We start from the raw sequence: 12,572 nt of genomic DNA, 5'->3' as shown, positions 1-12,572 counted from the left end.
TAAAAGATACCATTTGTTGTATTCTGGCTTGTATGATTTCTGACCAGAAATCTTTGGTTATGCCTTTTTTTTTTTTTACATTTTATTTATTTATTTACTTAAAGATTTTATTTATTAATGAGAGACACAGAGAGAGAGAGGAAGAGACATAGGCAGAGGGAGAAGCAGGCTCCCCGTAGGGAACCTGATGTGGTACTCGATCCCAGGACCAGGATCATGCCCTGAGCCAAAAGCAGATACCTAACTGACTGAGCCATCCAGGCATCTGTTTTTGGTTATTATCTTTTTATGTATATATAAGTATCTTTCCCCTTCTTTGGTTACTTTCAAGATTTTTCTCATTATTACTGGTTTTCAGTAATCTAATTATGATGTGCCTTTGTTGGGCTTTTTAAATACATGTGTTAACTGTCTTTGGCATTTACTGAACTTCATGCTTCTATGGATTTATAATTTTCATAAATTTGGGCAATTCAGCCATTCTTTCTTCAGATACGGTTTTCTGTCTTCTATTCCCCTAGTTTTTTGTTTTTGTTTTTGAAATGCCAATTACTCCTATTTTATATTATTCGACAGGTCACTGGACCTCTGTTCGTTTTATTTTTTCTATGTTTTTCTTCTACAGTTTCCAACCTATTGTTAATTTTATCCAGTGAAATTTTCATTACAGACATTGGAGTTTTCATTTTTTTTTAATTTTTGTTTTTTTAAAATTTTATTTATTCATGAGAGACACAGAGAGGGAGGCAGAGACATAGGCACAGGGAGAAGCAGGCTCCTTGCAGGAAGCCCAGTGTGGGACTCCATCCCCAGACTCCAGGATCCCACCCTGAGCCAAAGGCAGACGCTCAACCACTGAGCCACCCAGGCATCCCCGGAGTTTTCATTTTTCAGTAGAATATGAACATTGTGAATTTTACACATTTTTGATACTGCCTTTTGTTGTGTTCCTTTAAAGAGAATTGGATTCCTTCTGGTAGGCAGTTAAATTACTTTTGAGGTTTATTTTTAAACTGTCTGAGGGCAAGTCTAGAGTACTCTTTATTCTAAGTCTTATTTGTTCACCGCTTCTGAACTTGTCTCTTCTGGGGTATTTAGTGATTATTTGATGTATTCATTGAGGTTTCTTCCCTCTGGCGGGAGGAAATTTGATTGAGTTCTGGCGCTGTATAAGCTCTGGGAACTGTTTATTTCAGAGTTCCTCCGAATTATTCTTTCTAAGAACAACCAGTGATGTTTAAGACTGGGCTGTGCTCTCCCCTATGCATTTGCAGATTGGAGTTTAGCCAATAACTTAGGAGAACCCAAATTCACATTTTGGGAAATCTTTATGTAATTCCCGCCACTCAGTCTCCAGAAATCCTGTCCATATGGCTTTATATCAAACTAGTATGGTTGCTTCTTTAATGAACAAGATTATGGGCACCATTTGGGTTCCCTTCCCAGGGATGCAATGTGGAGATTTGCCTCGAAGCAGAAAGCCTGGAGTACAGTAGGATTTACCCCATTTGTGTGATTTTTTTTCTCAGAGATCGAGTCCTGTGGAGTCCTGAAGATAGTTATTATGTTTTTGTTTTTTGTTTTGTTTTGTTTTGTTTTTTAAGTTACTATGTTTTGCCCAAATTTTTGGCTGTTTACTGTGAGAATGTAATTTTGGACAGTTATGTACTCCTACCTGGAACCTGAAGGGCACTGTTCTTTATTTCACTCCTTACTCTTAATTTGTCTTGTTGGATATATTCTTTAGAAATCCTTTCAGAGAGAGTCTGTGGTTGGTAAATTTTCTGAGTTCTTGAATTCTGAAAAGTTCATAATCCTAAAATTTGAGATGGTTTGGTTGTTGAATTTGTAGGTTCAAAGTTCTTTTTCTCTGAACTTAGAATTTGTTATTTGTCTCTCTCTCTCTTTTTTTTTTTTTTTGTATTTTTTAAAAAGATTTTATTTATTTATTCATGAGAGACACAGAGAAAGAGAGAGGCAGAGACACAGGCCAAGGGAGAAGCAGGCTCCATGCAGGGAGCCCGATGTAGGACTAGATCCCAGGACTGCAGGATCAAGTCCTGGGTGGAAGGCAGGCGCCAAATTGCTGAGCTACCCAGGCATCCCTGTCTGTTTCCTTTTTTTTTTTTTTTTAAAGATTTTATTTATTCATGAGAGACACACAGAGAGAGAGAGAGACAGAGACACAGGCAGAGGGGGAAGCAGGCTCCATGCAGGGAGCCTGACGTGGGACTCGATCCCAGGTCTCCAGGATCAGGCCCTGGGCTAAAGGTGGCGCTAAACCGCTGAACCACCCAGGCTGCTCATGTTTACTTCTATACTGTGTCACTAATGAGACTTTTTATTATGATCTTTGTTACTTTGTAGGAAACCTATTTCCTGTTTCTCATGATACCAAGTTTTCTCTTTATCTTTGCTTATCTGAAGTTTTTGATATGTCCATCCAGTGTGATGGATTAATTTTTAAACTATGCCCAACTTTTAGGTCCTTTTAAGTCCAAGGGCTTTGTCTTTTTTAACTTCTGAGAAATGCTGTTCTGTTATTTCTTAGAATATTGCTTCTCACCTGTAGGTATTGGAGGTTGGAACTTTTAACCTTGGAGGTTTTAACTTTCCTTCTCTAACTTCCCTAGCTTTGTGCCTTGCTGTGTTCCAAGAGAATGCCTCTCTGTTCTGTCTTTGCTTTCATTTGCTCTTCACCTGTTCTGTTCTATTGTCTAATCTCACTGATTAGTTTTTTAATTTCTTTGACTGCTGTTCGGTCCCTTTTTTGAGGATATCGTTTATACTTTTGTGTCTTTTTTACTTTTAGTCTTTTATCTGTTTCTTTGGATGTAAATTATTTTTGAGTGAGTTGTGCCTTTTTTATTTATTTATTTATTTGTTTGTTTGTTTGTTTGTTTGTTTTTTAAATTTTTATTTATTTATGATAGTCACAGAGAGAGAGAGGCAGAGACACAGGCAGAGGGAGAAGCAGGCTCCATGCACCGGGAGCCCGACGTGGGATTCGATCCCGGGTCTCCAGGATCTCGCCCTGGGCCAAAGGCAGGTGCCAAACCGCTGCGCCACCCAGGGATCCCGAGTTGTGCCTTTTTAAAAGTGGCTCTGACTTTAGTGTTTCTTGATTATATTTTCAACTTTCTATTTGATATTTTTTCTTAGACTAGGTAAGAATTATGTTTTATCTGCTTACCGTGAAGAGCTCTGGACTTCTTATCTATTCCATGTTTCAGTCTGGATTGCTCAATTTGATCTATTCATGATTTAAAATGCTTTTTGTTGACATACAATTCATATAACATAACACTCACCATCTTAAAGTGTATAATATAATAGTTTTAGTATATTCAGAGTTGGGCATCCATTACCATCTAATTCCAGAACTTTTATGCCACCCAGAATGAAACCCATACCTTATACTAGTTCATCCTAATTCCCCTTTCCTATCAGTTCCCTGGCAACCACTAATCTGCTTTCTGTCTCTGTTGATTTGTTTCTTATAGACATTTATATAACTGGAATCATAAAACATGTGGCCCTTATGTCTGTTTTTAGTTAGCTTAACATTATGTTTTCCAGGTTCGTCTAGGTTGTACTATGTATCAGTACTTCATTCCTCGTTATGATTGAATAGCATTCCAGTGTATAGATACAGCTTGTTTTGTTTATCCATTCTTGAGTCACTGGGCATTTGGATTCTTTCTACATTTTGGCTATTGTGAATAACACTGCTTTGAAAATTTGTGTACTAAGTTTTGTGTGTGGACATATGCTTTAAATTACCTTGTGTATATAGGTAGGAGTGGAATTCCTGGGTTGACAGTTCTAGGTATAACCGTGATTGTTAGCATTAATCTCTTTTGAAAAGGAGCTTTTTCTCTTTTCAATGAAAAGTTAAAAGTAGCATTACTAGCATTACTCTTAGCTAGCAGGTTGAGTCTCTGGACTTCTGTCTCTTCGTTTGTAAATATACATGTATTTAACTAAATGACTTCTGTGGCCTTCCAGCTCACCCATTTTGAATTTAAGGTTGGACTGTTTTTTAGGATTTCTTTTTTGTTTGTTTGTTTTTTAGGATTTCATGTTGAACACTTGAGTTTGAGATCTTACTGCTTGAATAATATAGATGGGGAGTTACTGTAATGCATGTTATTAGGAGAATGAGTCAAATATAGTCAAATTGAATTCTTTTGAATGATACACAGTTAAAATGTTGATTGTTTTAGGTTGATGGGGAAGAATTAGATCAGTGAAGGATAGAAATCATCATTGCTGTTTCTTTCCATGCTTAGTGGCCCATAACTGCCTCTGTGCATTTATACGTGGTTTAATTTCATGATGTTTTTGACTTTTTGGCTAATAAGTAATCTGTGATTCTTTTAATACTAGGAATTTGCAGTCCCTGATTATCGTTCTTCTCATCTTGAAGTCAGCCAGGCATCACAGCTCCTGCAACAGCAGCAGCAACAGCAGCTTCGCAGACGGCCTTCCCTGCTTTCAGAATTTCACCCGGGTTCTGACAGGTAATGGGGTCCTTTTGTGTTTCCATCTAGGATGGAACTTCTCAAGTGTGTGTGTACTTCACAAGTATGCCATTGAATTTAATTTTATAGTTTTATAACCAAGTCATGAGGGGTCATTTATTGTTAATAATTTCAGTCTTTTATGTTGGTTGATCTTTTATTTTTTTTAAGATTTTATTTATTTATTCATGAGAGACACACAGTTTGAGAGAGAGGGGCAGAGACACAGGCAGAGGGAGAAGCAGGCTCCATGCAGGGAGCCTGACGTGGGACTCGATCCGGGGTCCCTAGGATCACACCCCGGGCTTCAGGAGGCACTAAACCGCTGCGCCACCAGGGCTGCCCAATGTTGGTTGATCTTTTGGAGTACTTATCATAACAGTTAAAAACTCTTAGAACTTGTTTCCCGAGTTCACAGTTCTGCTGTGTAGTAGGAAGTCAGGTAGACATAGGTCCAATCCTGATCAGCTTGTAGCCTTAGTCACTTGTATAAACTGGTGTTCTTAATTTAGGCTGCATGTTAGAACCACCTTGGTTCTTTTTTTTTTTTTTAAGATTTTATTTATTGGGCATTCATGAATGAGAGAGAGAGAGAGAGGCAGAGACAGAAGCATGCTCCCTGTGGGGAGCCCGATAGGGGACCTGATCCCAGGACCTCGGATCACGCCCTGAGCCAAAGGCAAATGCTCAACCACTGAGCCACCCAGGCATCCCGAACCACCTAGGTTTTTAAACTTGTGCCTCAGCCCCATCTCAGATGAATTAAATCAGTTCCTGGGATTGGCCCAGGCATTCGTGTATGTCTAGAGTTTCCTAGTCATTCTCATTTGCAGTTAGAGTTGCAAATTACTGATTCAGACTCCTTAAACCTTAGTTTTCTCACTTGTGATAATGAGAATAGTAATGGCAATATCCTCAAAGGATAGTATTAGATCAGGTAACATTGGCCCTGTTCGTGGTAGGCATTCATTTTTCCCAGTGTCTTTACTATCTCTGCTCTCTCTTATCCCATTCTCTTAATCTGAAGCATTTTGAATTATAATAACTACTTTTATTAAATCTCCTTTTTGGCTTTCTTGTTTTAGCAATTTTATAAAGAACCTGATTTTCTATTTTAAAAATATGTTTACTGTTTAGGTTTGAAAAAGATAAAAAGATTGAAATTGTTTGGCTGTGTTTAAAATTATTATAAACAATAATTTCTTGGTCAAGGTTGTGGAGAGAATTCAGATCACTCTCCTCCATAATATCTTGCAAATATACAAAAATAGCTCTTTGAAAAAGGGCTAAAAATTACGCCGTTTAAAGAAGGAAAGGCTTATAGCCACTGCCATAAACTTGGAAAAGTAGCCTTCAAGATAGGACTTAGAAGAATCTTGCATGACTTGGCCTCCTGGTTCCTACTTCTAGTTTCAAAGAAGCAGTGTTAAAGAAAAAGGGTCAGTAAAATGCTAAGATTTCTTTTTTTTTTTTTTTAAGATTTTATTTATTTATTCATGAGAGACAGAGAAAGAGGCAGAGACACAGGCAGAGGGAGAAGCAGGCTCTGTGCAGGGAGCCTGATGTGGGACTCAATCCCAGGACTCCAGGATCACGCCCTGAGCTGAAGGCAGGCTCTAAACCGCTAAGCCACCCAGAGATCCCCAAAATCCCAAGATTTCTTATAAATACTCCCTAATTTGAGAAAAATATACATGGTGAGGGTGTGGTGGTGGTGAATTGTTTGCTTGGCAATCTCTATTGTGCTGTCTTGCAGGAAGGGCAGGCATGGTGAGCTTTTTTCCAAAGTGATGAGCCAAGGCCCTTAGGACTGATTACATGTCTGGCTTGTAGAGTGGGCCAGGATCCTCAACAAAGCCTATCATAGCCTCAGGCTGTAGAAAAATATAGAAAGCCAAACCCAGTCCTCTATCTGTAGACAAATGCCCAACAAAAGGAAAACCCGCACACACCATTCTACACCAAAGAGAAAGTATGGGTAGGGCTGCACATGGGGGTACTTGAGCAGTAGAGTAACAATGCTGTGAAGAGGGCAAATATATTCCTGGAAAAGAAAATTAAAGAAAGCAATATAGAGTGTCAAAAACAAAATCCCCTATGTGTAAGAATATGAAAAATGAAGAATGTGTCCTCTAAGTGTTATGTGCTACAGGAGAACTTAAAATTAATAATAAGGTCTTTAAAAATAGTAGAAGGCAACCCAATTAGATAAAATGAAAGATTGGACATTCCAGTGTTACCAAGCTCACCATTATAAATTCAATACACAGAATAAGTAACAAGGAATGAAACAGGTGTGCCTAAACATTAGATCCTTGTCCTGCGAGAAAGTCCAGAGATAATCGAGTAGATGTGGAAGAAAAGGATAGACATTAAAGCAATTAGCAAGAAGTTGTTAGGGCACCTGGGCGGCTCAGTTGATTAGGCATCTGCCTTTGGCTCAGGTCATGATGTTAGGGTCCTAGGATCAAGCCCCACATCAGGCTCCTTGTTCCACAGGAAATCGCTTCTCCCTCTGTCTCTCTCTTTCCATTCATGCTGTCTCTTGCTTTCTCTCTCAAACAAAATCTTAAGAAAGAAGTTGGTAAATATGGAGGATAAATTAAAATCATCCAACAATCATAAGAACATGTGTTTCTGAGGTAGAGAACCTGTAAAGGAAAGGAAATAATATAATTTTAAAAGAACACTTTTTTCTTGGTAAAGTGAAGGAAGAACTCTCTACCTTGATAGGACATACCTTGCTCTAGGAATACTTGCACAGAATGATCAACATCAAGACAGATCCTGGTTCAGTTATTATTATTTTTTCCTGGTTCAGTTATTAAAGTTCAAAGGTAAGTAAAAGAATCAGGAATTCAGGAAGCAAAAGAAATCCTAGATAGGGAGGAAAAAGAGTGGCTTCAAATGACTACAAGGATAGAAGATAGCAGAGCAGTATCTACGAAGTTCTGAGAAAAAGACATTGAGGTCTATGAATGTTATATGCCACTTAAGTCCAAGAACAAAAGCAAGAAGCAAACAGTCTTAGTCATGAAAGCACTGATCATCTAAAACTTCTTGAAGAATTTCTAGGTGCTGGAATCCACCTGAAGAATGGAAGCCATGGTAAAAGGACTGTAGTAAGCCACAAATTCCTTTAATAAAAAGGCCATCTGAGATATCTAGATGAATTACAACTGAATGTCAATAGCAAATCTTGACAAAGTAAAAATGATATAACTATGGAATCTAGAGGTATAAAAGGTATTGGGAGAATGTTTAAAGATATACACTTGAAGAGTGTGCCTGGAGTAATTTGGTACTTCTGACATGGAATTCTTTTTTTTTACATGGAATTCTTAAGTTAATAAAAAAAATTCCCATCTTAGTGCCTTTCATAGTTTTCCTCTTACCCTTTAGGGGGGGAACTAATTTTAGGAACTAATTTCTTATGGTGAAGGAGCATTTACCTGGAGTCCAGCAGTTCTTCCATTTTAAGCTTTATTTCATTTTATTTTTTCCCTTAATACCTGTATAAAAACAAACCAAATAATCTTCACTTTAAAAAATATTGTATGTGATTCTTTTTGTTACTTTATTTTTGCCTGTATATCCGCACATCTGTATATAAAAATAAAGTGATGACTGGGAATGGAATTCAACTAATTTTGGCATTGTTTCGGTGTGGTGGGATTTGGGGCAATTTGCTACTTCTGTATTCCTGGAATTTTTTGGTTAAGCAAACCTATATCCTTTTATAAACAGTACTTTTAAAATATGAGTCATTTCTGGGTCAGTATCATCAATCATGTTTTCTAGATTTCATTGGAAAAATTAGTCCACATAAGTAGAATATTTGGATATTTAGATTAAAAGATGCAGAATAGTTGAGGTAATTTCATATATTATAAAATATTCACTGAACTTCAGATAATTGGTTTTTCCCTTGAGCAACAAAAGAAGCTGCTTGTATGTTTGAAAATTTAGGTGAAATAAATTTTGTTTCAGAGAATAGCCTTCCATAGCTAGGCATAAATAAAATCAGTTGATGTAATTCCTAATGATTTTTGTGGACCACTGTTTTTGAATAGCTATGAATGTTATGACATATTCTCCCTACATGAGGGTTTTCTTTTCTTCAAAATTAAAATAATATGGTATAGGTATATTACAGTAAAAACCCCATTTAATAACTTTAATTCATTTAAAGATATTTAAAGATAATATTAGGAGGTCATAGAAGTCAGTAAAATATAAGAACTTTTAAGTTTAAAAGTCTACAGAGATATTTTTTTAGTATGAAAATCTGATGTTTATTTTTTTATACCTCATTTATCGATTCATCAGTTGATATTTGAGTTTTCACTTTTTGACTGTTATGAATAATGCTGCTAGGAACATTCATGCACTCACTTTTATGTGACTGTGGATTTTCCTTTCTCTTGGGAATATGCCTCGGAGTAGAATTGCTTTATCATATGATGGTTCTCTGTTTGCCATTTGAGAAATGACTACACTGTTTCCAAAGTGGCTGTACCCTTCCACTGGTGTTAGTTTTTAAAAGGCAGAAGTGTTCATTTAAAATGCAGATTTCATGCTTAACTCCTCCAGGACTCCAATATAAAATTGCATTTGTTTTTGAAATTTTAAATGTTCAATTATATATTTACTTATTTATCCATGAGTAGTTGTATTCTTCTAAAAAGGATGGGCAAGCTGAAATGGGAAATAGCTTGATTTCTTTCTTTTTTTTTTTTTTTTAAGTTTTTATTTCTTTATTAGAAAGCACAAGTTAGGGGGGTACAGAGGGAGAGGGAGAAGCAGATTCCCCCCTGAGCGGGGAGCCCCACAGAGGGCTTGATCCCAGGACCCTGAGACCGTGACCTGCACTTAACTGACAGAACCACCCAGGTGCCCTAGCCTGATTTCTTGATGGAAAGAGAGCTTTCTGTATTCAGTGTTTGTCTAATTGTCCTGTATCCTGGCCACCTTATGTTCTCCTTTGGCACTGGGTGTGCTCTTCTTTCTGGCTTTGGTAAATCTTGTAGGCAGAGTCACTAGAGGTACAATGTAATACTTGAAGTTAAGTTTTGTAGGTTGAGGGGACAACTGAGTACTGAAATCCAGCTTGGGTAGTTTGTCCAGCCCTGTGTACCAGAGTAGTTGCACACACGGTTTTCTTGCAGGCCAGCCGTGGTCCTGATTATCAGTGCTGTATTGAGGTTCTGGGCCTTTGGCCTCATGTTGGATGCTTGTTTCTGATAGATGAGCTCTGGCTGTTTTGTGGGGAATGAATTTGAGGTGGTTAGACTAGAAGCAGAGGGAACATGTGAGAGACCTGAAAGAGAGCATGTGGGCATAAGGTAGGGCGGTGAAAAGAGGTTTGAGATGAAACCGGCTGGAGTCTGTTAGATGAGGCCACCAAGTCCTAGCAGTTGGCAAAGGCGAGAGAGGAGACCTGGATAATTCTTAGGTTTCTAGCTTGGTTCCATTGCCATGACACTGGGATAAAGATCAAGGGAAGAGCAATAAGGTTAAGACAACTTGAGTTTGGTATGAGTTAAGTTTGAGGTATCTGTGAAACATCCAGGTGGAGGTGTATCTAACATTCCTCAGGGGAGGATCCAGGTGGGTACATGTGATCCAGAGAGGGTGGAAAATGAGAAGGGCCAGAGTTTAAGATGAGCCCAGAGGGTCCCTGACATCTAAAAGTACCATGAGGTGGAAGTCTCTGAAGGAGAGAGAGAAAGGAAAATGATTTTGAAATAGTGGTCTTCAAACTTGTTACTTGGATATTTCTCAAAAGAATTTTGAAAAGCTGTATTGTACGTTTTTAAGTTGACATCTAAAATTTTTCATATGTCGTAAAAGATGAATATAATTTGTCATATTGAAAGTATTGACATCTGAAAGCAAAACTGCAGCAATATATTTTAAAAATTACATGATGGAATTGAAATACCATAGTGGTTTGGTACCGTCATCCACTTAAAATGATACTATGCATGAACAAACTTGACTTTAACAGAACTTCTTTTTTTTATTCCTTTTTTCCTTGGAATTCATATGTTCATTCTTTTTCCACAAATTTTATCGTAATGTGATTTGTTTGATTATTTATTTATTGGTCAACCTGTCTTCTATTTAACCACAAAAATATGTAAAAGTATCTGTTTCTAAAAGATCTGTTTAAAAAACTTCTTTATTGAAATATGGTTGTCATTACAAGGTTGATCAAAAAAAGCAATCATTTAAGAAAATGAGAAACATTTATCAAATACAAGTAAAATTTCATGGAAATGCATCCATGCTTTAATGAGATAGACAGGGCTGTTTTCAAATTATTACTTATTGACAGAATGAAAGCGGCATGTATTCTATTTGTTAACCTGTTGAAGGTACCAAGAAATCTTATTCACAAAAATAATTTCTTATGAGGCATATATCCTAAATCACTTATTTATCTAAGATGAAGATGTTATTTAGCAACTTAAGTTCTTCAGTTTTATTGAAGGCAAACATTTGGGAACTGTTAGCTTGCAAAAGGGTTTGTTTCTTTGCAGCCCTGGAGGGATTGACACTTGAGGGACAGTGTCCAGTGTAAGGTCCAAGGAGGGTGAGCTGTAAGCTTTTTGTGTGTGCACAATGAGAGAAGGCTGGCTGTGGAAGAAGCAGAGGGGGAGAGGTGCAGGTTCATTACCTAGTAGGTCTGTGTAAGTAAAGACAATGTAAGGAATCTCAGGATCTCTGGAAACTGATAATCTTTAAAATGATCTGTGCTCGGATCCTCTGAGGAGAACCATTGTGTATGCCCCAGCAGAATTCAGACTATGACAAGCAGGGAAGACAGTGTCCTGGAAACCAAGAGGTAGAAGAGTTTCAGGAAGGAAGGAGTAAGTAAAGGATAAAAAGTAGCAGACAGGTCAGGATATGTCTAAAAATATTCCTTTGCTTTCAGTATTAGGAGGTCATTGCTGACTTTGGTGAGTGACCTCTTGTAATACGATGAAACGATGGGGGATTAAGTCAGAGTCCAGTGAGTTGAGTGAATGGAAAAGACTAACTGGTGAAAAAGTATAAATCATCCTTTCAAGTAGTATTAACCTTCGAATATAAAATTTGGTATTAGCATTTCAGATCTCTTTATTTTCTAGGCTAATCTTTATTAATAATGTTTCTAAGAATTAATTTGTGGTGTTAATTTTTTTTTTCTATAAATTTTTTTTATTATTATTATTTATGATAGTCACACAGAGAGAGAGAGGCAGAGACACAGGCAGAGAGAGAAGCAGGCTCCACGCACCGGGAGCCCGATGTGGGATTCGATCCTGGGTCTCCAGGATCGCGCCCTGGGCCAAAGGCAGGCGCCAAACCACTGCGCCACCCAGGGATCCCTGTGGTGTTAATTTTTTTATTGCGTTAAAATACATGTAACATGAAGTTACCATTTTAACCATTTTTGAATGCACCAGTTCAGTGGCATTAAGTGCATTTATGTTGTGCAACCAAGCCACTATTTCCGTGACTTTTCATTACCCCAGAGAAAACTCTGTTCCCGTTAGGCAATAATTTTCCCTCCCCCACTTCTCCCAGTCCCTGGTAACCTCTAATCCACTTTCATTTTCAATGAATTTGCCTATTCTAATTATTTCCTATAAATGGAGTCTTACAGTAATTGTCCTTTTGTGTCTGGCTTATTTCACTTAGCATAATTTTTTTTTTTTAAGATTTTATTTATGAGAGAAACACACAGAGAGAGGCAGAGACACAGGCAGAGGGAGAAGCAGGCTCCATGTAGGGAGCCCCACGTGGGACTTGATCCCGGGTCTCCAGGATCACACTCTGGGCCGAAGGCGGTGCTAAACCACTGAGCCACCCGGGCTGCCCTTAGCATAATGTTTTTAAGGTATATCCATATTGTAGCATGTGTCAGAACTTTACTCCTTTTTGTGGCAAAATAATTGTCCACTGGATGTATATACCACATTTTGTTTATCTAGTTGACAAGAGTTGTTTCATTTTGGCTGTTGTGAATAATGTTGCTTTGAACTTTGGTGTACAAGTGTC

General features: G+C 37.7%; 1 protein-coding gene across 12 annotated transcripts in view; it reads left to right on the top strand.

Annotated features, from left to right (window-relative positions):
- NCOR1 (nuclear receptor corepressor 1) overlaps positions 1-12,572 on the top strand; it is a 151,565-nt gene that overhangs the window by 24,190 nt on the left and 114,803 nt on the right. For all 12 annotated transcript variants that reach the window (XM_055305361.1, XM_055305363.1, XM_055305360.1 and 9 more), the window contains exon 3: positions 4,390-4,523. In XM_055305361.1, coding sequence (XP_055161336.1) covers positions 4,390-4,523 — 134 coding nt within the window. The remainder of the gene's footprint in view (positions 1-4,389; positions 4,524-12,572) is intronic.

This window comes from Nyctereutes procyonoides, unplaced genomic scaffold, assembly GCF_905146905.1.
Source record: "Nyctereutes procyonoides isolate TBG_1078 unplaced genomic scaffold, NYPRO_anot_genome, whole genome shotgun sequence".
NCBI lineage: Eukaryota > Metazoa > Chordata > Mammalia > Carnivora > Canidae > Nyctereutes > Nyctereutes procyonoides.
Note: the sequence above shows the minus strand (reverse complement) of the source record. Positions and strands in the feature narration are given on the sequence as shown.